Source organism: Mastigoproctus giganteus, unplaced genomic scaffold, assembly GCF_048544385.1.
Source record: "Mastigoproctus giganteus isolate SK-2022 unplaced genomic scaffold, ASM4854438v1 scaffold_15, whole genome shotgun sequence".
Taxonomy (NCBI): domain Eukaryota; kingdom Metazoa; phylum Arthropoda; class Arachnida; order Uropygi; family Thelyphonidae; genus Mastigoproctus; species Mastigoproctus giganteus.
In genome coordinates, this window is record NW_028328292.1 from 983,958 (window position 1) to 1,008,476 (window position 24,519).

General features: G+C 38.2%; 1 protein-coding gene across 1 annotated transcript in view; it reads left to right on the plus strand.

Moving 5' to 3' along the window:
• Positions 1 to 24,519, plus strand: part of LOC150074899 (transcription activator GLI3-like) — a 331,720-nt gene that overhangs the window by 212,914 nt on the left and 94,287 nt on the right. The window contains exons 6-7 of the mRNA XM_090389398.1: positions 17,461 to 17,646; positions 23,253 to 23,452. Coding sequence (XP_090245524.1) covers positions 17,461 to 17,646; positions 23,253 to 23,452 — 386 coding nt within the window. The remainder of the gene's footprint in view (positions 1 to 17,460; positions 17,647 to 23,252; positions 23,453 to 24,519) is intronic.

The window sequence follows — 24,519 nt, forward strand, 5'->3', positions numbered from 1 at the left end:
CAGACCTGTTAGTTTAACTTCTGTTCCAGGAAAATTAATGGAGGCACTGGTTAAAGAATCACTGCAGGATCATCTAGACAAGACTTTAGTTATAACTCGGACACAGCATGGTTTTGTTAAGGTGAAGTCTTGCCTGATCAATTCGATTGGATACTATGATACAGTCACAAAAGAACTGGATACAGGGAATAACTTTGATATTATACACTTGGATCTTAGAAAGGCTTTTGATACTGTTGCACATGGAAAACTGCTGCACAAATTGGAGCAGTGTGGCATTGGAGGCAAATTGCTGCTATGGATAAAGGGGTGGTTGAGGGAGAGAAGACAGAGAGTGGTAATCAATGGACACTGCTCATCGTGGACTAATGTTATTAGTGGAGTCCCTCAGGGTTCAGTGTTGGGTCCATTATTGTTTTCTGTATTTATAAATAATATTATAATGGTATATCAAGCTTAATGTCCAAGTTTGCAGACGATACAAAGGTTGGCAGAGTTGTTAAGGACACTACTGACGCTATGCTGCTGCAACAGGATCTGGAAAGGTTGAGCAGATGGGCTGAGAGGTGGCAAATGAAGTTTAACATTGACAAATGTAAAGTACTACATGTGGGAAACATCAACCCCAGAGCAACGTATCAACTCTGTGATGCTACACTGACAGTGGTAGAAAATGAAACAGACCTGGGGTCCTTTTCATTTTCTACCCCAGATTCTGGGATAATATCTGTCATATCTGCCTGCAAAATTACCCCAGATTCTGGGGTAATTTTGCAGGCAGATATGACATTCTCTGAGCAGTGCAGACGGGTTGCAAGAGTAGCTCATGGTGTCTTATCAATGATATACAGAAAATTTTCTAGCAGGGATAAGGAGGTGATTATTCCCTTGTATAAGGCAATGGTCAGGCCACACCTTGAGTACTGTATACAGGTCTGGAGGCCTCATTTCAAGAAGGATGTAGAGCTGCTGGAACGAGTACAGAGAAGGGCAACAAGATTAGTGAATGGAACAAAGGGTTGCTCTCACGAAGAAAGGCTTAAGTTTTGCAAATTACAGTGTCTGGAGACTAGGCACTGGCGAGGTGATCTGATAGAGGTGTATAAAGCCTTGAATGGTTTGAGCAAGCTGAATGCTGATGGGATTCTGCCTCTTGCTCAGAATAATCACCTGAGAGGAGATAAATTCAAATTGAGGAAAGACCGTTGTAGAATAGATGTGCGGAAGTTTGCCTTTAGCCAGCGGGTAGTTGATTGGTGGAACAGGCTTCCATTTATTGTTGTGGAAGTTGATAGCCTAAATAAATTTAAGGCTCAGCTGGACAGGTATTTCGAATGAACGGAGGGGTGAAGTGGAAGTTTTTTTTTTTTTTTTTTTTTTTGGCTAATGCTAATGCTAAGACATACTCAACAGGTTTATGAGAAAGTGGTTCGATTTAGATGTTAATATGAATTTAGCGGCATTGTTAGGTTGGTTTAGTTAGAATGGGGAGAGATTGAAGGCTGGGGGTAAACAGCTGGAAGGATGGGGATGATAGAGTAGGCATCCCCAAAGAGGTCAGTGAGGCTGAGCCCCACCAGGCAAAGTATGGGGTAGACAGGAAGGGGAGGAGACAGAGACCCATCTCTTCCCCCCTGCCTGGGGATGGGGTTTTAAAGGGAACTGTGTTTGAGTACCAACTCAGATTGCCAAACAGCTTGTCAGCAGCGGAGCTGCAGTATGCCTCCGTCGGTGATCTTTGTCAGATCTATGTAGGTGTTGAATCTTGTAGGATGGTCAAACTGCCCATTCTGCCCCTGGGGTAAGATATGTTAGCTGGCAATGGGGAGAGTAATCTCACCCCACTGCCAGGAGGTGGGAGAGACACACCTTTACTTCTCTCATAATCTGCATTCTCACTCTACTTGCATTCTACTTTTATACTTTTTTCTTATATTTTATAATATATACATATATATATATTTTTTTCTGTTAGGTTGTATATACACTGGTGTTCAAAGAAAGTGCATCACTCCTTAAAATTCTAATTATCATCCGAATAACGTAAGTATATGGCAATATTTCTTACAGATTGCATCAGATAAGATTTACATGCGTAGGTGATGACGTACTATTGCATTAGCTGTTACTTTCAGCTATATAAGCACGCTCTGCAAGAGTGCATTCATTCCTTGCTTGTGTCAGAATGGCGAGCTACATGCAGTTGACGCCACGAAGAAAGAGTGCTATTGTTGCTTTACGTGAGGAAGGATGTTCTTCCCATCATATTGCTTATAGTGTCTTGTAATCAGTCGACAGTGAGTAGATTTCTTTCCAAACTCAAGAATACTGGTTCTGCTGATAGGAAAAAAGGAACTGGATGCAAACGAGTCTCTAATTTGTGTTACGCCGCCTTTTGAAGCGCTTATGCCTTAAAAACTGTAAAGCTTCTTTTTCTGAGCTGAAAAGAGAGTAGGAAGAACATACAGGAGTGGTAGCAAGTGCAGTAACAGTGAGAATATGCCTCTTCAAAAATGGACTAGTAACCTGTCATCCTAAGAAGAAGAAGAAGCAGCCCCTCCTCACAGAAAAAATGAAAAAGGCCCGATTAATTTGGTGTCAGGAGCATGTCAAATAGACCCCCGAGCAGTGGAAGTCCGTTATTTTCTCGGATGAGAAGAAATTCAACCTGCATGGTTCTGATGGGAGACACACGATTCGTTCACTTTAGACATGGTGAAGAATACCATCCAGACTGTATGGTGTCTACAGTGAAATTCCCTACCAGCCAAATGATATGGGGGTGCATTTCATATTGTGGAGTAGGTCACCTGCAGTTTATAAAAGGTTCCATAAATGCCAATAGCTACCTGGTTATATTGGAAGACAAATTGCTGCCAACCATTAGAGACCATTTCAACTTGCCAAGTAACTGCATCTTTCAGGACGACTCTGCTCCTTGTCATCAGGCGAAAAGTGTAGGTAGGCACTTCTGTAGTTACTTTAACTTCATTTCTGCATTAGAGGTTCGACAGTAATGTGTTTATGTTTGTTACAGGCGAAAAAATGGTTGGACGAATGGTTCATTATGACTGTTAGCTGGCCAGGAAACAGCCCGGACCTGAATCCTGTAGAGAACTGTTGGCATCATGTGGAATCTGCAGTTGCAAGAAAGAAACCAAAGACCCTTTGTGAACTTCAGGACACCATAATTTGTGTTTGGAACCACGAACTATCAGTTGATTATCTTCAGAAATTGATCTTGTCCCTGCCTTGATGGTGTGCTGCTGTCATCGGGACCAAAGGCAGTTTCTCCACTTGTTCTCAAAACCTGTGCTCCTGAACTTACTCCTGTTCTTTGCTGCCTTTTTTCACTTTCTTATTCCAAAGGTGTGCAGACTGTCTGCAAGAGTAGCTCATGGTATCTTGTCAATAATACAGGGTGTTTCAGTTAAACGTTTCAGAACTTCTAAGAGGGGTAGGGTACATCCTGACAACTCGAAATCATATAGCAATGTGGGGTCGGAAATGCTTTCCTGAAGCGGTGTTGTACACAGAAGCACCATAAAGAAAAGAGACCGTAAGTGAGAAATCGTTTTAATAATACACGAAAAGAAGCAAAAGGTACATGGATTAAAGTAAGTTTTCGAAGATTCTTCCACGGGCTACAACGCACGCCTCACATCTCCGATGCATGGACATCCGAGCATTCTGGAATACTCCAGGCGAATTTCGAATTTCTTCGGCAGCTACTGCGATTCTTGCAACCAGCTCCTCAGCATTGTCAACAGGGGTGTCATAAACTAGCGATTTCATATGACCCCAGAAATAAAAATCAAGACATGATAGGTCGGGTGACCGAGCAGGCCAACGCACGGGACCACCACGTCCGATCCACTGTTGACCAAATGTGACATCCAGGTAGTTACGAACATCTCCGCTATAATGGGCAGGGGCTCCATCGTGTTGGAACCACATTGTCTGTTGCGTCGATGCAGAAATCTGTTCATCTCTCAAAAGTTGTGGCAATACTTGCTGCAGAAAGATCAAGTAGATAGGTCCGGTTAGACGACACGGTAACAGGTAAGGTCCGATGAGGTGATCTCCCATAATACCGGCCATACATTGACCGAAAATCGAATTTGTGCTGCACGACGTCGTATTGCATGCGGGTTCTCGACCGCCCAGATATGGTCGTTATGCGTGTTGAAAATTCCTTCCCTTGTGAAGGAATTTTCACGGTCATATGAAATCGCTAGTTTATGACACCCCTGTTGACAATGCTGAGGAGCTGGTTGCAAGAATCGCAGTAGCTGCCGAAGAAATTCGAAATTCGCCTGGAGTATTCCAGAATGTTCGGATGTCCATGCGTCGGAGATGTGAGGCGTGCATTGTAGCCCGTGGAAGAAACTTCGAACACTTACTTTAATCCATGTACCTTTTGCTTCTTTTCATGTATTATTAAAACGATTTCTCACTTACGGTCTCTTTTCTTTATAGTGCTTCTGTGTACACCACCGCTTCAGGAAAGCATTTCCGACCCCACATTGCTATATGATTTCGAGTTGTCAGGATGTACCCTACCCCTCTTAGAAGTTCTGAAACGTTTAACTGAAACACCCTGTATACAGGAATTTTTCTAGCAAGGATAAGGAGTGATTATTCCCTTGTATAAGGCAATGGTCAGGCCACACCTTGAGTACTGTATACAGGTCTGGAGGCCTCATTTTAAGAAGGATGTAGAGCTGTTGGAACGAGTACAGAGAAGGGCAACAAGATTAGTGAATGGAACAAAGGGTTGTCCTTATGAAAAAAGGCTTAAGTTTTGCAAATTACAGTTTCTGGAGACTAGGCACGTGTAAAGTGATCTGATTTAGGTGCATAAAGCCTTCAATGGTTTGAGCATGCTCAATGCTGATGGGATTCTTTCTCTTGCTCAGAATAATCACCTGAGAGGGCATAAATTCAAATTGAGGAAAGACAGATGTAGGATAGATATGCGGAAATTTGCCTTTAGCCAGCGGGTGGTTGGTTGGTGGAGCAGACTTCCATCCCTTGTGGTGGAGGTTGATAGCCTAAACAAGTTTAAGGCTCAGCTGGACAGGTATTTTGAACGAACAGAGGGGTGAAGTGGAAGTGGGCTTTTTTTTTTTTTTTTTTTTGGCTGATGCTGCATAAGCTTGCTTTCTTGCATCAAATGCCTCTACTAATGCTAATGCTAATGCTAATCTCCCTGCCCTGCATGGTTACTTATTTGATGTGGTGTCCCGTGTTCCCACACATGGCAGGTAGTCCTGGGGAGGGTACCCATGTAAATCCGGTTTTGTCATGTCAGGGTGCAGAATGCTGCGATCCTGACAGTTTTTAAGTCATCATCTGGGTGTGGTGGGAAATGTGGGCAATTTTAACTATTATTGTTTAATTTCTGGGGAGCTGAATTTCCATTCTTTGGATAGTTCTGTGCATTTCGAATACTTGTAAAGGCTTTATAATTATCCTCTTCTATGATGACCAGATGTTCTTCTCCCCTGGGAAGTGGGCCAGTCTGTGCTATTAGCTGTGTTTTGGGGATGACGTAAATTATACATGCTAATGGAGATTAGTTTTGCTCTAAGGAGGTTAGTTTTGCCTTTAAGGAGCTATGACCTGTCAATATAAATGTTATAAAAAGTCCAGGGGCATACCACTTGGGTGGCTTTGGGCTAACCATTGCCACTTGTGGCAGAAACCTTTTGGTAACTAGACCTCTGGTTTCCTGCTCCCACTTTGTTTGCCATAACTCATGAAGCTTTGTGGCTATTCTTTTTCTTTCAGTGTTGAAGGCATCAAGGGCTGTTCCCAGAAATTCTGTGGGTATGCTCTTTTTAAGTCTATAATATAAGCCTCTTTTGGCTACTTCCAGGTAAAGTGGGAGAGCTCCGGCCAGCAACTGTAGCACAGGTGTGCTTACTGTGCGACATGCTCTGGTAATAGTGAGTAGTCTTGTCCTTTGTATCGATTCTAATTTATTTCTGTTTCTTACTATGGCTGAGTGGGTGAACCATGCACCGGCTCGATAGGCGATAACAGGTACAAACATTGCATGGTATATGATTGCCTGGGTCTTTCTTTTGAGCTCCCAATCTGCTTGACTGATCCTGGCAATCATACCTGCATAATTTCTCACTTTCTTCGCCAAGTAGGTCAAATGAGAATAAAAATTTAATTTTGAATCAAAGACCACGCCAAGATATTTTAGTTCTGTTACCATTTTTATAGTAGTTGTGTTAATTTTGATTTGTGGACATTTTCTTATGTCCAAATTGCCTTTTAGAAGTACAGTAAGGTTATAGTGATCACGTTTGCAAATTGAATTTTGATTCTAATAAATTGTGATTCTAATAAGTGAAAATCAACAAATATTATCCAGAGGCTATAAAAATAAAGATATAAAGATATATAAAAATAAAGATATACATTACCAAAGGTTTATTACCAATTAAAAGATACGTAAAAATCGGAAGAATATTCCGATTTTTACATTCTGAACAAAATAAAAATAAATTTATCCACAGGTTAGCAAAATAAAAATAAATTTATATTTACGTACATAGCTTAATTAATTAAACATAACACTTTGCAATATGATTATAATTTAAAATAGTCACCTATTTTGAATTGCTTTAAATTATCGCTACAAAGTCTATTTATAGATTTTTCAGTATTGTATAACAATCTATATTTATGATCGCTTGCACCAGTTTCTTCCAATGCTCTCCTCAGGACGGCTATAGCTTCACGAGTTTGCCGTTTTGTAACTGGAATTCGTTCCTGTTCATCTTCATTTTTCTCCTCCTCGGCAAAATTATCAGTAACAGACTGGGCAATTTCTTCATCTGTTAAAGCTGTAGTAACTTATAGCTCACCATCTATGTCCACCCAATCATTAAACTCCTGTTCACCCATGCCTTTAGGCTTTTCAACGTGATCAGTATCGTGACTTAGTTGCCCATCATGAATAATTAATCCAAATTTTTTGAAACAGTTGCTAATGCAGGTTTTGGAAACTTCATTCTAGACATTCATTGTCATATGAAGTGCATCTAAAACAGTTATCTGCTTTGCGACATTGGATGATGTTCCCAAACCTTTATCTATAGACTGGAATCATCTATTGACCAGCACAATCAGGCAGATTGCGCTGGTCCCAAAGGAACTAGTAGTTGTTGGTGACTCTATTGTCAGGGAAATGGGAAACATCCTTTGTAGAAAGGATAGATGGAACAGGACTAGGGTATGTCTGTCAAGGGCAAAGGTTGATGACGTTGTAGAGCAGATATCATCTTTTAAGGGCACAAAAGGTGATATAGTTGTACACGTTGGCACTAATGATATTAAGAGTAGGAGACCGGCAGAATCACTTAAAAGTACAGGTCACTGATGAAAAAAAGCCATGAATTAGGGTTGAATTTGAAAGTGTCTGCAATTCTGCCCAGACACGATAGGAGGGAGTATATGATGAGAGCCTTGTCGATCAATTCGGCCCTGGAAAGATTGTGCAAGGCTCAAGGGGTAGAATTTTTTTCAGCCTGCACTGTACTTGTTAACAGGACAGACTGCTTCTACAGGGATGGGATACACTTAAATAGAAAGGGTGCAAGAATATTTGCTGATGCTATCGAGGCAGTGTTAGGTGGGTCGGAAAACTGATAGCTTGGGGGATACAAGGACTAATAGTTTAACAGTAGCCGTAGGCAGAGGTGAAGGTGATTCTTGCACAACTTCTATTAGAATAAGTAGCGACCTGGAGCGAGGGGTGTTGGGGGTTTCAGGGATGGATGTCAGTCATCGTGAAACAGGTGGGTATATGGGATGTGTTAGAGTGGCTGGGAATAGGAATAGGTGCATGTATACTTGCATGTATACCAATGCTAGAAATACAGTAAATAAATTTGATGAATTTGAAGTGTTGGTCAAGACATCAAAGGCGGATATTGTTGGGATATCAGAGACGTGGTGTCACACAGATATAAGGAATGCTAAACTGGAATTTGGGGAGTACAATGTGTACAGAAAGGATAGACAGGATAGGAAGGGAGGAGGTGTTATGCTGTAAATAAAGAAAAACATAAAATCAAAAGAAGTGCATCCAGTTGATGTAGATGAACAGTGCACTGTTGAGTCAGTTTGGTGTGACATAAGCACTACGAAAGCAAAAATTAGAGTAGGAGTGTGTTATAGGCCTAATGACTCGAATGAGTACAATGAACAATTGTACAGAGAAATAGAATGGGTTAGTAAATCGGAATGTCTTATAATGGGGGATTTTAACTTCCCAGATATTGACTGGAACTTTTGGGTTGGGCACTCACACGCTAGTCAGACTTTTGTGGATTCATTGGATGATTGTTTTCTGCAGCAGCGTGTTCGAGAGGCAACCAGAGAAAGTAATACTCTTGATCTGGTTATCAGCAGTGATCATTCATGTATTAGGAATTTGCAGATAAAAGAACCACTAGGTGGCAGTGATCACAGTGTACTGACGTGGGATTTACTTAAAGATTTAATTACCATCAGAGGTAAAGGAAAGGGTTTTTGCTTCCGTAAAGGCGAGTACAGTGGTCTCCGACAGTTTTTAAATTCTGTACAGTGGGATCAACTGACGATGTTACCAACAGTAAATTCTAAGTGGGAAGCATTCAAGGAATTAATCGTGGAAGCTACTAAAAGGTTCATACCTATTAAGAAATATTGTTCAAGGTTTAGGCCTAAATGGTTGTCAAATGAACTAATGAGACTCGTAACAGAGAAGAAAAATGCATGGGATGCATATAAATTATCAAGCACTCAGAAGCCTATGGCAGATATAAGTTAATCTGTAATCAGGTCACAAAGGAGGTTCGGCAGGCGAAGGCAGATTACAAGAAACCCTTGGCAAAAGATGCTAAGAAAAACAGCAAGGATTTCTTTACTTATATAAACTCTAAAAGGAAGGGGATGAATCTGATTGGTCCACATGACATCGATGGTTCGACTGTTGATGATCCTGCTCAGATAGCAAACAAACTGAATGAGTATTTTGCATCTACATTCACACATGAGGAATTATTAAGGTTTGAAAATGGCAGAAGGTTATCAAATTGTAGCAGGGTGCTTAATGATCTTGTAATAACTGAGAGCAAAGTGGAAGAGAAATTGTTGAAGTTAAACGTAAGAAAAGCACCTGGGGTAGTAGTAGTAGTAGGAGTAGTGGCATGTGATGCAAGAAAGCAAATGTATGAGCTTATGCAGCATCAGCCAAAAAAAAAAAAAAAATCACACCATTCCCTCCAAATGCCTGTCCAGTTCCTCCTTAAATTTATTCAACCTATCAACTTCCACAACGACAGATGGAAGTTTGTTCCAGCAATTAACCACCCGCTGGCTAAAGGCAAATTTACGCACATGTATTCTACATCTGTCTTTTCTTAATTTGAATTTATGCCCCCTTAGGTTCGTAATCTGAACAAGTGGAAGGATCCCATCAGAATTCAGCATGCTCAACCCATTCAAGGCCTTATATACCTCAATCAGATCGCCGCGCAGGTGCCTAGTCTCCAGCCACTGCAATTTGCAGAACTTAAGCCTCTCTTGGTAAGAGGATCCCTTCATTCCCCTCACCAATCTTGTTGCCCTTCTCTGTACACACTCAAGTAAATCTACATCCTTCCTAAAATGAGGCCTCCAGACCTGTACGCAGTACTCAAGGCTTGGCCTGACCATTGCCTTATACAGAGGGATAATCACCTCCTTTTCCCTGCTAGCAAAATTCCTATATATCATTGACAAAAGCCCATGACCTGCCCTGGTAGCCTGTCTATATTGCTCAGAGAACTTCATATCTGACTGCACAATTACTCCCAGGTCTTTTTCATTTTCTACCACCTTAAGTGGTAGAAAATGGGTGGATGGGATCTATCCAGTTATATTAAAGGAGGCGGCAAAGCAACTAAGCAAACCCTTAGCCATAATTATGAGAGCATCCTTGGACTCAGGGGAGGTTCTCACGGACAGATGTGCAAATGTATCCCCAATTCACAAAGGGGGATTGAAGGGTGATACGAGTAATTACAGACCAGTTAGTTTAACTTCTGTTCCGGGTAAAATAATGGAGTCACTGGTTCAAGATGCATTGCAGGATCATCTAGACAAGACTGCAGCAATAATTCAGACACAGCATGGGTTTGTTAAGGAAAGTCTTGTCTGACAAATTTGATAGGATATTATGATGTGGTTACAAAGGAACTGGATGCAAAAAATAATTTTGATATCATATATTTGGATTTCAGGAAAGCTTTTGATACTGTTGCGCATGGAAGACTATTGTACAAATTGGAGCAGAATGGTATTAAGGGAAGTTGCTACAATGGATAAAAGGATGGTTGAGTGGGAGAAGACAGAGGGTGGTAATCAATGGGTGCTGCTCTTCTTGGACTAATGTTATTAGTGAAGTCCCACAGGGTTCGGTGTTAGGTCCACTGTTGTTTTGTATATTTATCAATGATATTGATGAAGGTATATCAGGCTTAATGTCGAAGTTTGCAGATGATACAAAGGTTGGTAGGGTTGTTAATGACAGTAATAGCAGTTTGCTACTGCAACAGGATCTAGATAATTTGGGCAGATGGGCTAAGAAGTGGCAACTGAAGTTTAACCTTGACAAATGCAAAGTACTGCATATGGGTAGAAGTAACCCCAGAGAAATACCAGTTGTGTGGTACTACACTTAAGGTGATAGAAAATGAAAAAGACCTGGGAGTAATTGTGCAGTCAGATATGAAGTTCTCTGAGCAATGCAGACAGGCTGCCAGGGCAGGTCATGGGGTTTTGTCAATGATATATAGGGATTTTTCTAGCAGGGAAAAGGAGGTGATTATCCCTCTCTATAAGGCAATGGTCAGGCCATGCCTTGAGTACTGCGTATAGGTCTGGAGGCCTCATTTTAGGAAGGATGTAGATTTACTTGAGCGTGTACAGAGAAGGGCAACAAGATTGGTGAGGGGAATGAAGGGATCCTCTTACCAAGAGAGGCTTAAGTTCTGCAAATTGCAGTGGCTGGAGACTAGGCACCTGCGCGGTGATCTGATTGAGGTATATAAGGCCTTGAATGGGTTGAGCACGCTGAATTCTGATGGGATCCTTCCACTTGTTTAGATTACGAACCTAAGGGGGCATAAATTCAAATTAAGAAAAGACAGATGTAGAATAGATGTGCGTAAATTTGCCTTTAGCCAGCGGGTGGTTAATTGCTGGAACAAACTTCCATCTGTTGTTGTGGAAGTTGATAGGTTGAATAAATTTAAGGAGGAACTGGACAGGCATTTAGAGGGAATGGTGTGATTTTTTTTTTTTTTTTTGGCTGATGCTGCATAAGCTCATACATTTGCTTTCTTGCATCACATGCTACTACTAATACTATAAAAAGTCTTAAAGGTTTTTATTATTCCCTGGTCAAGAGGTTGAATCAGTGATGTGGTATTTGAAGATAGAAAAACTAATTCACTGTTTTTGAAAGTCAACTTTGGATAAGCTGGGCAGTTGTCCAAAACCAATGCAGTTTTTTTTGTTTTTCTTATCCCATTTACAAAGATAATCTTCAAATAAAGAAGCTGTCATTCAAGCATTGGTATTATTGGGATATTCAACAGGCAGCTGTTTTACTCCTTTAAAACATCTAGGCGATTTACTCTTGCTAATAACTAATGGCTTCATCTTGATTGTTCCCTTCATGTTGCATGTTAAAAGAACTGTAATCCTGTCCTTGATCTTCTTTCCCGCAGATGCAGAGGAATTTTTAAAAATCATGCAGTGGTCTGGGGTAGCCCTGTAGTACAACCCTGTTTCATCTGTATTAAAAATGTCTTCACGATTATAAGTGCTTAACTCAGTTTGCCAAGAGGTTTTCAACCAGGTTTCAGCTGTAGAACCATCGTAATCCTGTTTTTCTCTGTGAAGTTTTTTGTAAGCAATATCATGCTTCTCCTTCCATCTTGTCAGCCATCCGTCCGTCGCCTTAAACTCTTCGTGTAGTCTTTCATCAAAATCATTAGCTTTTTGAAGAAGAATGCTACGATTGATTGGCGCATTAAATGAGCTGACCTGTTTGAACCAAACGAACAGAGCTTCATCTACTATTTGGCATTTCCCTTCATGATTCCTTTTTCTGGTTTCACTAATCACATTAGTGTTTAATGTGTGATGTGATTTTAACAATTTTGATAAAAATGACTGAGGCACTCCTAATTTTACTGCAGCTCCCCTTTGAGACATGCTGCCTAAGTTTAATTTATCGTACATTTCTATAATTCATAACTTATCTTTTATACTCAAATTCACTCTCTTTCTGTTCACTGACATTTTTTTTGTAAAAAAAACACAGTAAAAAAAGATAAGCATCAATCAATAACAAAGCACACGGCACACACAAATTGGAACTAACACGACACATGCAAGTGAGACAAAGTTTAGATATAGAAATGAAGGGCAGATTTCAGCGAAGGGAAAACACATTTCACCATAATAACGTGAAAACACAGATTCCATCTATCGGTATTATCGCAAATGAATAAGATCGAGTTTACTACCCGTTTATTGCACTAACAGAAAAGCCCAATAAACGGAAACTGCCAATTGTTTTTATTGTTTTATGGTTGTGACCTCTATAAATGTGATCTCGAGAAATGCTTTAGAAAAATATCACAGAGGTGTTCAAAATTGATTCTTATAACCGAAAATGTGATTCTAGTAAACGATGAAATTATAGTGCATTTTATTGATTTGGATCGGTTCTATGAAATTTGATTCTATTGAGTGGCTGATTCTAATAACCAGTGATCATTATAACAGCGCTTACTGTATTTATTTAGTTTTTTCAGGTGATATCTTGAGTATGTGCATTTGTGCCCACTCCTGCAGCTGAAAGAGCACTCGCGTGTTACCTTTTACAAGGAAAATCATATCATTTGCAAAGGGCAGGCTTTTCACGGGCCCAGATCCAAGGCTAGAAATTCGTCTAGAACAATGTTCCAGAAGAAAGGGTCAAGGATTGAACCCGGCAGGTAGCCTTTATCCACAGGGTGTGTCAATTTCTGGAACCTGGTGTGTATCAAGACACTTCTGTCTGTAAGGTAGCAGTTTATTACCTTATAGAGGTTTGTGGGGCATTTGCTTGGCAGAGTCTCCTAAGTACACTAGGTCATCAGAGTGAGTCAAATGCCCCAGCAAAGTCAGTAGAGATTGCCAGCATATATTTTGTCTCTGAGTTTTTAACTGTTGTGAGTAGGTGGTGCATGGCATCCTCCGTAGAGTTGCCCTGCTTAAAACCATACTGATTGTTGGAATGCAAACCTGCTTCTGTGTAGTATTGAGCTAATCTGCTATATATTAGCCTTCATATATTTTCCCTAGTACAGGGAGTAGGGCTGTTGGTCTATATGATTTGGGATCAGTAGGCAGTTTCTCAGGGTTTTTGAGAATTAATCTTAACACAGCTTTTTCCCATATTTTTGGGAATATACCTTCTGTCATACAGTTATTATATAGTGCTATTAATTTTTCTGGTGCTATTTGCACTAATTTTTTGATAATTTCAACCTCTAAGAGGTAATCCTGGGCATTTATTGTTTTTGGTTTTAGATAGTGCTATTTCTAAGTCTTGTATAGTAAGCAGAGGTTCAATTTTGGCTTTGCCATATTCAATATTTTCTTTTATAATGTCTAGTTGGGTGGGAGAATGACCCCCAGTTTCAGTCTGAATAATACTGTCAAGGATGTTATTTACAGAATCAGACCAACACAGGGTTGGGGTCAGGGCTGGATTTTGGTGTTCGTAAGCCCTAGGCACTTTTATTCCAAAATGTGCTTAAAAGGAGGGAGAGATAAATGTTTTTAACCCCTTTTCAACTATAATAAATGATAAACCACCTCAACTGACGGAGAGACCATCACTTCGATTCTTCTAGTTTCGAGAACAGTCACTAGATACCGTATGTGTATTGAACTGAATCTCTTAGTTGAGTGTGCACATGTTTTCTCAGCTCGTTTTTCATTAGTCACAGTGAACTGTTGTTTTTTTCTTAATTTTTCTCTTCCTTCATAGGCTCTAAAAATTTTGTAGCCATAGGTACTTGGTCTACAGTGCCTAATGGGAAATCTGGCCCTGGTTGGGGTTCCATTTGGTTTGACAGTAGTTTCTAGGATATCTCCTCTTGGCAGCTTGTTAGTCACTATTTTGTAGACAACTCCCCAAGGGTTATTTGTTTCCAGTAGTTCCCACCAAGTGCCTCCAGCATTCCTTTTTCTTGTCTCTTACGAGGGCCGTATACTGATTCCTTTGAGATTCTATAGGAATCTCTCAGTGCATCCACCTCATTTTGTGGCCAAGATGTTCTGGCTCCTTGAAAATTTCTCCTCACCTGGTGCACCCTTCTCCTGAGTATAGTCAGTTCAGGGCACCACCAGGGGACTGCCTGCTTCCTCGGTTTTTTCCTTGGGATAGACAGGTTTGCTGTTTTTGTTAAAATGTTTGTCATAGTCAGTGCTTGCTTGTCCAGGCCACAGTTACCTGATGCTAAACCACTCATTTTTCTGTTTTTGCAGCTCAACTGCTGAATGTTCCATGAAAATCTGCCAGGTTGCCTTTTTAAGGTTATACCTTTTGATATCCAACAAGGAGTATTGGTTGGGTTGTTTTTAATTACCTGTTTAGTTTGAAGGTGATGGCTCTATGATCTGATGTGGTCCAGGCTGGCTGGACATATCAGACTGTAATTTTATAGGCTATTGAATTGGTGGCAAGAGTGACATCAATGTCACTCTCCCACATGGTACTGCTAAAAGTTGGTAAGTTATCAGTTTGATTTATCACTTGAAAGGGTGAAGTGGCTATAAAATCTGATAATATCTGGCCATTGTGTGTGCCTGCTCTGTCTTCTGTACGGCAGTGCCATAGGGCTGACTGGCAGTTGACATCAGCACACACTATGACATTTGCAAAAGGTAACAAATTTATAATTGCTTGTAAGTAGTCTATAGTTAAGTTTATGTCTTCACCTGGTCTTGCATAAAGAGACATAATATAGAACTCTCCTACTGCCACTGGGGAGCAGAGGTGATCCACCCTTGTAACTGTGAGGTCAGTATTTTTAACTATTTTTGCTGTAGAAGGTACACCTAAGGTGTATTCTATTATTTTATAGCCTCTTGGGTATCTCTGATCCCTACCCATATGTGTGTAGGGCTCCTGGAGCACCAAGATATCTATATTATTTTCTTTTAATTTGAGTTTGATCTGATCTACAACAGCTCTTGCTCTTTGAGCATTCAGTTGGATGAGATTTAGAGCCCTGTTCACATTTATGTTTTCAATCCGATCCATAGTTGGTCCTAGATTGTATAAGTTTTACCATTTTTTTATAACAGGGGCATTTATCATCCCTGATACTATGTGCATAGTCAGTCAGTCGTGCTGCTTTCAGGTAGCAGATTTTGGTTGCTGAGACTTATTTTTGCAATTTTTGTAATTGTGGCCAGCTACTGCATAGTGACCACAGGTTCTTTCTGACTGCAGTCTCTGGCAGTGTGACCATATTTATGGCAGTTAAAATATCTTTGGATAGGGAAATGTTCCCTAAATCTATGGCTGGTCCAGCCAGCATAGATTCTCTGTTGTCCCTCCAATACATTCCAAATTTTCGGTATAATTTCTGCAATTATATTGAGCTGTCCATTCCTTTTATTTTTTTGTTGACCTTTTCAGCAGGAACTCAGCAGCAAATTCATCTATTGTCATTTCATTGTTAAAGTTTTTGAAGTATATGTCCATCATGAATTCTTTTTCTATTACTGTAAATTCTGTACAGCATGACAAACTAATGATGTTACCAACAACATTCTAAATGGGAAGCATTCAGGGAAATAATCACAGATGCTACTAGGCTTTTTGTGCCATCTAAGAAATACTGTTCAAAGCTAAGACCTGAATGGCTGTTGGATGAACTATTGAGACAAATGGTATAGAAGAAAAATGCATGGTATGCATATAAATTAACAGGTGATACAGAAACCTATGGAAGATATAAACTATTCTGCAATCAAGTCACAAAGGAGGTTAGGCAAGGCAGATTACGAGAAGTCTCTGGCAAAGAAAGCCAAGAAAAGACTTCTTTACTTATATTAACAGGAAGGGTTAAATCACATTGGCCCACTTGATACTGATGTTTTAATGGTTGATGAACCTGCTCAGTTTTGCTGATAGGCTGAATAGTTATTTTGCATCTACATTCACACATGAGGAATGTGTGAATGTAGACACAAGCTCTAACAGGGAGTTGAATGATTTTCTGATATCTAAGAGGAAAGCAGAAGAGAAATTGTTGAAGTTAAACATAAAAAAAGCACCTGGGATGTATCCAGTCTTATTAAGGGAGACAGCAAAGGAGGTAATCAAATCCTCAGCCCAGTAGCGTAGCTACCCTTTTTCGGACCCGGAGGCAAAGAACATGTTCGGGCCCCTACTTAATTAATAAAAATTGCAAAAACAGGAGACAGCCAAAGATGCCGAGCCCATAAAGGGCCCAGGCCCGGAGGCAATTGCCTTGCCTGCCTACATAGTAGCTATGCCACTGCCTCAGCCATAATTATGAGATTGTCTTTGGATTCAGGGGAGGTCAGTATGGACCACACATGTGTGAATATTTCCCCAATTCACAAAGAGGGATCAAAGGATGACATGAGTAATTACAGACATGTTAGCATAGTTTCTGTTCCAGGGAAAATAATGAGGAGTTACTTGTTAAAGAAGTAATGCAAGACCAATCTAGACAGGAGTGTAGTTATACTTCAATAACAACATGGGTTTGTTAAGGAGATCCTTTCTGACCATCTTGATTAGGTACTGTGATGCAATGACAAAGGAACTGGATGCAAAAAATAATTTTGATATTATATACTTCGAGTTCAGAAAGCTTTTAATACTATTGCGCATAAGAGACTGCTATACAAATTGGAGTAGCGTAGCATTAATAGAAAGTTGCTGCTGTGGAATCTGTGGCCCACTGAAAGTGGGCCACAGATTCCTGACAAGCCATAGTTAATAAACTTCAAGTCTATTTCAGGGGACCTCTGTGCTATGGCAAAATAATAAAACAGACAGGGCATCTGATAACTTTCCTCTTCCTCATGAAAGTTCATGGTGATGTCACAGAATACCTAACAGAACTCTTATAACTAGTACTGTTGTAAAAATTTAGATTCATATGTAAGGCTAGAATTTCAAACCGTTTGTGTCTTGGATAATCTGTTAGTGGCTGATGCAGTAGTGTCAGCATGGATGATTTTAATTGATGCACAGCTAAAAATTGGGAAATAGGTTAATTGAGATCATTATTACATTATTATAATTAATCCCAACTCATATCTTAAATATGTGATTATGTAAATAAAATCAAGTATTCTCTTACTTAGGTACTAGGCACACCAGTCCCCGACCAGCTACAAGGCACAGTCGCAAGCGTGCACTTTCTAGTTCTCCATACTCGGATTCCTTTGATATTAATTCCATGATCCGATTTTCACCAAACTCATTAGTTTCTTTCATGAATGGATCCCGCAGTTCGAGTGCCAGTGGATCTTATGGACATCTATCAGCAGGTAAGACTGTTCCTGATTATCTATTTCTTAATGGTAGGAAAATGTAAAATAAAATATATTTCACAATGTATACAGAACTTTGAAGGGTATTCTTTATTATTGCATATTCAGTGGTGTAACCACTGTGCAATAATAAAGGATGCCCTTAAAAGTTCATCATGAGTTTGGGCACTGGTGCAGTGTAATATTTTTATTTATTTACCTAACTTTCTCAATTTGCTCTTTCCTTTTGGTTTCTCCCTCACACCACTTATGAACACAGCACAATGTTTTTTTTTTTTTTTTTTCTCTTATGGGAAAATAAGTTAATTCAGAAAATAGGTTAATTGGCTGTTTAACAATTTGGCACAATCTCAAAGTTTATTATATATTACTTTGTGTATGTTTAACAATTTGGCACAATCTCAAAGTTTATTATACATAGATGGTAATATTCTAATATACATGGTATGTGTTGACAATTTAAACTGATGGCCAGACTGGTAATTTGATCCTGGATGGAACTTCATGAAGTTATTTGATTTCTGTGGACAAAGTATGTTTCAGGAATAGGGATTTATCGTCAAATTGTTTGAAATTTATGGGGAAACATCAATATCACATTGATAAAAGAGGCCTAGATTATTACTTTGGAGTTGATCTTCTCCAGTAATGCCAAATCTCAACAGTGCATTGGATGGATGAGTTTAAAAATTTTGAGTAGAATATTCTGAAATGTCCACTGTATAGCTTTCCCTTAGCTAACTGATAGGGCCTCCTGGTGTTGTGTTAGTTAATACATTGTTTATTTATATTGTGAATATGGGGAGGTATACTCACCTCCTCATGCTCATATGTATTCATCTGTAATGAATACATATGAGCTTTGGAAAATGTAAGGAATTGTACTCAATATGAATAATACACCCTTAAATACAAATCATTATTATAGTCCTAACACATACAATTCTTCTGTTAAAGTTCTTCAGCTTAATAGTCAAAAATCAAAAACCATTGCAGATGAACTTTGGCATGTCTCTTTAAAGAAATCTATTGATATTTTGCTAATTCAGGAGCCCTATTATTTGTGTGGAATGATTACTGGTTTTCCTACAACCAAAAGAGTCTTATATGCTCCACATCAACATCCTTGTTCTGTTATTGTGTTTTTGAATGATGTTTTGGAGGTTACTTTGATTGGCTGTCTAAGTTCCCACTTTGTAACTTGTGCATATATTTCTGGTTCCTTTGAAAATATCGATTTCTTTTCAGTTTATTATCCTCATCAAGATGAATTGGATAGAATTCTTTCTTTTCTCGACCATTTTTTCAGAATCTTGTGTCCTGCAAATTTTATCATAGCTGGTGATTTTAATGCCAAGTCCTTTACTTGGTTCTGTTCTTCTTCCAACTCTTGTGGTCATCTTCTTGAAGATTTTATCTTGCACCATCGACTTAATGTTCTTAACAAACCTGACGTACCTTTCACTTTTTCTTCTTCTATTGGTCAGTCTAATATTGATTTAACACTCAGTTCTTCCTCTGTTTTAAACAAAATCTGTTCTTGGATTTGTGTTGATTGGACTTCTGATCATCGTGCAATTTTCTTTCAGATTCAACCTGTTCCTTCCCTTTCTTCCTGGTATACTTTCACCTCCTCTTGTTTTTCTTTGTGAAATGCTAATTGGCAAAAATTCTCTTAATGTTTTGATTTCTGAATTTTCTTGTTTTTCTGTAGTTTCTGAAAATATGCCTCCAGCTGACTGTGCTACTCTTGTTTACAATATTCTCCTCAAAGCTGCTACTCACTCTACTAATAGGAAATCTAAAAAATATGTTACTACTCCTTGCTGGAATAGAGAATTGACAAACTTGCGTTGTGAAGTTTTTCATATCTGAAAAAATTATCAGCAGAATAAATGTTCTTGGTCAGCTGATGATGTTAACCAACTCTGTGCAATCTACCTTAGCAAAAATCATCAATATGTCAAACTCATTGCTAAATCCAAATTTGACACCTGGAAAAAATTTGTTCATCGTGTCGGTAATCAAACTCCCTGGAACATTGTTTACAAAATTGCTAGCAAAAACTACACTCTCCTATTATCTATATTACTATTATAAATAATGACACTGAATCTCCTTCTTGGACAGATACTGTTAATTCAATTCTGGATGCCTTCTTTTTACCTGATGATCCCCTTTTAGATTTGCACTGTCATAAAGATATTTTATTGCTTAATCTTAATTACTTTACTTCCTCGGTTGCTGTTCCTTTTATCCCTGTTGAATTATGCCATTGTCAGGATTAAACCTAATCGGTGTTGGCAAAGATCTTATCAAAGGTGAGTTCTTGATAAAACTTCATTCTTGCTGTCCAAATGTTTTTCTAAATTTAGATAAGAATTGTCTACAATGGTCTGTTTTTCCAAATTCCTGGAAATTTTCCATCTTAAGAATTCTGTTGAAACCTGGCAAGTCTCCTAATCTTCCCTGGTCATACAGTCCTATCACTTTGTTACTTAATTTTGGTAAGATCCTAGAATGTTTGATCTTGTATAGAAGCTTAGCTTTGCTTCAGGACACAGACAGCTGTTCTGGTAATCAATATGGTTTTTGTTCTGGAGTTGGTACTCAAGATGCTCTTGTTACTCTTCTGAATTTAATTAATGATTCTTCTTCTTCTACATACGTTTTGGCAATTTTTATCAACATCGAGGGCACCTTTGACTCTCTTTGGTGGGAAAGCACCCTCGAGCATCTTAGAACTCTGAACTGCCCTGCTAACCTATACAATCTTATTTGGAATTATTTTTCAGATAGATCTGCTAAAGTTACATCAAATTTTCACACAGTTTCTCAGAAAGTCTTGCGTGGATTTCCTTAAGGGTCTATTCTTGGACCCTTGTTTTGGAATCTTCTCAACCAATGGTTGCTAAAGGTTTTCCCAAATTATTCATCAGTTGCATATGCAGATGATTTAGTTCTTTTTTATGGAAATTCTTGCCGTTCATTAGAAGAAAATATGAATTCTGTTCTTCAACAACTTTCTGATTGGTCAATCTTAACAAACTTACTATTTCTCACGGTAAAACTTGTATGATACTCTTCAAAGGCACCCTTTCTTCAACGTCTTCCTCTCATAAAAATTAATGTTAAATCTCTTCCTTTTGTAACTACCACAAAATTCCTTGGATTACTGCTTGATAATCGCTTTACCTTTCTTCCTCATCTGAATCGTCTATCTGACAAAATTAGAAAATTTGTCTTTCAAAACTGTTCACATTTCCCATTTGGACTGGGGGTCTGAACCATAAGATTTTGCATACACTGCTGTTTTTTTACTAATTACCACTTATGCTCCTGTGGCCTGGTTTAGATGCACTAAACTGCTTACAGTTCAATCCAAGCTTGGTTCAATCCACTGCAGTTTCCTCCTAATACTGGTTAGGGCATGTAGATCTGTGTTTACCTCTGCACTACAAGTTCTATCTGGTTCACTATCTTTAGACTTATATTTAATTTACCATGGATTTTCTTACTTCATTCATAAAGGCCTCCCTGCAGAATTCAATGGAATTCAAATTGACATGTCCTCTAGTCCTAAACAAGAAAAACAATGAATTTTAAAAAGAATTCATGACTATTGGCAACTTTGCTGGTATGATTCCCAAAAAGGTATAATTACCAAATTATTTATTCCAGAAGTTGTATTTGTTAATAAAAATGCTCGTAAATGGTTTTCTCCAAGCATGTTTTCTAGCTGTCTTTTGACAGGACACAGTTCCTTAAATTTTAAACTTACCTATTTCCATCTTTCCAACTCTGAACTTTGTCTTTGCGGTTCTGTCGAGGATTCTACCCACACATTCTCTCCTTTTTCCCTATTTACAATGAATTTCATTTAGAGTTACTCTCTGTCACTGGTCCTGTTACTCTCAATCAAGAATCTGTTCTTCATTTCCTCCCCTATTTTCTTTCAGTCCTTTCAGAATTTCTCACACTCTGTCTTTCTTAAAATATGACAGTATTGTCTGAATTATAACCCTGATTATATCAATATATCAATCTTATTGATATATATCAATCGATACTTATACTTAACGTTCTTAAAATCATTCATAATTCCCAAACTCTTTCAGAATTTCACCAAGCTTCCCCCCCCCAACCAAATTATTAAATTCTTAATTTTAAGGAATCTATCCAAAAATTTACTTGTTGCTATCAGCCAGGTAGCACAAATTGTATAAACTGTAACATTTATCTCAACTGTTTGCTCCATGTTCTTTTTATTGTGAAATTTGAAATTTTGTAAATATGTTAATATTTGTAAATAGTGATTAAGTTTATACTTGAATAACATCTTTGTTTTCTTTAGATTTTGTGGTAAAATATGCTCTTAACCACCTTCAATATTTATTTGATTGTAATCAAAACTTGAATGTTATGAAGTCTCATGGACATAACATATGTCATTATTTTGTAAAATTCAATATAGTTGGGGAAAGACATTACATGGTTGTTTTCCATTAAGATTCTTACTATATTTAATACCACTCATATACCACATGAAATTAATAATATAGTTTTTTAAGCTATTCACCTAAACTACCATACGTTAAGGTAACGTTTCAGGCATCTTACCGATACCCATCATCAGACTATGCTTCTGACAGACTCCTCTTGCTGATGCTCTCAGAAAGTATGAAGGTATGCACATCAAGTTTCTGGGAGCATCAGTAAGAGGAGTCTGTCAGCAGCATGGTCTGATGATGAATATTGGTAAGATGCCTGAAATATCACCTGAAATATCACCAACTATATTATTAATTTCGCGTGTTATATGAGTGGTATTCAATATAGTAATAATATTTGTAAAATTCATTGTGTTGAACCTGTTCATTTCTTGGACTGATTGGCGATTAATTGTTGGACTGGACATTTATTAACTTTAACCATTAATTCCCCCCCCCCATTTTGAATATGTAATAATTTCTTTTGTATAGTTTTATACTGTATATTTTGTATCTGTATAATTTTGTAAATTTTCTCTGTAATTTCTTTTGTTATAGACAGTTTGTATAACTGTTTGTTTAAGTTGTATAATTTTGAATGTATAATGTTTGTGCTTGATCTTGAAAGCTAATTTTGCATTCCCACTACATATGTATCCAAGGCTTAACAGCCACTCTCTGCTATGCCTTTGACTATGGCTTCATACATGAAGTTGTACTCAAAGCTGTACCTCTTTCATAGTGAACTTGAATAGACCAAGTTTATATCTGTTTCATTTTACACATTTAGTTATTGTAAACATTATAAATTAAGGTTGATTTAATTTTTTAAGGTTTATTTAATTTAATTTAATTAAGGTTGATTAAGGCTGATGCCTGCAGAAAGAGAATTAAAAGTTTATAAAGATTAGAAAGGAGCAAAATAGATGTCATATGCAAATTTAAGTTAATGGACAAACTATAAGAAAAATATAGGAATTGGAGTTCTCAAGATTATCCTTATACTTTTTTGCTCCCATCTGAAACTTTCATGAGTCAATATCCAATATCTAAAATGTTGACATAATGCTTATATATGTTCTAAAAATGTTGGTATTGTTTTTTACTGTTTAGGAACACTTAGTCCTGCTCTGAGTGTACCTCCACCACCAGTACCACCCCATTTTCAGCAGCTCCATCACCTAATGAGGCAGGGTGGTCTGAGTTCTCCAATATTACTACCTCCTACTGCTACCATGGGCCAACAACCTTTACTTTCGAATCATGTACATATGGGCCTTACATCTATGGGTGTAGCAAAACTAGACTCGGTGGTAAGTTAGCTTAATTTTAAACAAATGGCTTTACAGTTTGCTAGTCACTTAGTATGAGAAAAAAATAGCTAAATAAAGAATGTATACTACACAGAGTGGTAAGTCAAGTCCCTATCTAGAGGGGGGGGGGATATCTTGGATGTTTGTGATGCTATACATGAAAGAGTCATGGTTATACTTTTATTCTTAGTATTGGCTTAAGGCAAGGAAATGAGCTTATGCAGATCAGCCACACACACACACACACACACACACACACACACACACACACACACACACACACACACACACACACACACACACACACACACACACACACACACACACACACACACACACACAAAGTGTAACAAATTTTACCTTCTTCATTCCATTCACTTACCCATTTCAGATGTTTGTCTAATTCTTCTTTAAATTTAGTTAAACTTCCAACCTTCAGAAGGATAGGTGGGAGTTTGTTCCACAGTCAATTATGACTTGGTTAAAGGAAAATTTTTCAGCCATCTATTTTACAGTTATCTCCCTTACATTTTAAATTTTTTCTTTCTTCTGTGTGTGTTATGTGGTCTCTATAAATCACAAAGGTAGCATGTGGAGGACCAATATATGCAATGTGAATCATTGAATAACTTTAAAGCTGCCATCATGGATGCCATGAATGCATAAATACCAATAAGAAAATATAGTATGAGGAAGTGCAGTTACAGAGAAATGAAAAGTTCTGATGCATATAATAAGTTTATGTAATAGTATCAAAGAAGTGGACAGGCTGAATAAAATTTGCATATGAGAAATTACTGGTGAGAGAAAATAAAGAGAATAAGGAGTTTTAGAAGTACAGGCACTCCTTGACTTAACGTAATACTTGATTTACATAAATTTGACTTTACGTAAGTGTTCCCTGGCCGGTGCAAACTGAAAAAAATATGGAAACATATTATTTTGCATCCCGTAGGAATAAATGGAGGTATTGTGAAAATATCGTAATGTGAACCCAATAACACTTTTTTTTTGGTAATTCATTCCAAGACCTCAGAAATTGAAATTTTTGCTATATAACTAAGTTA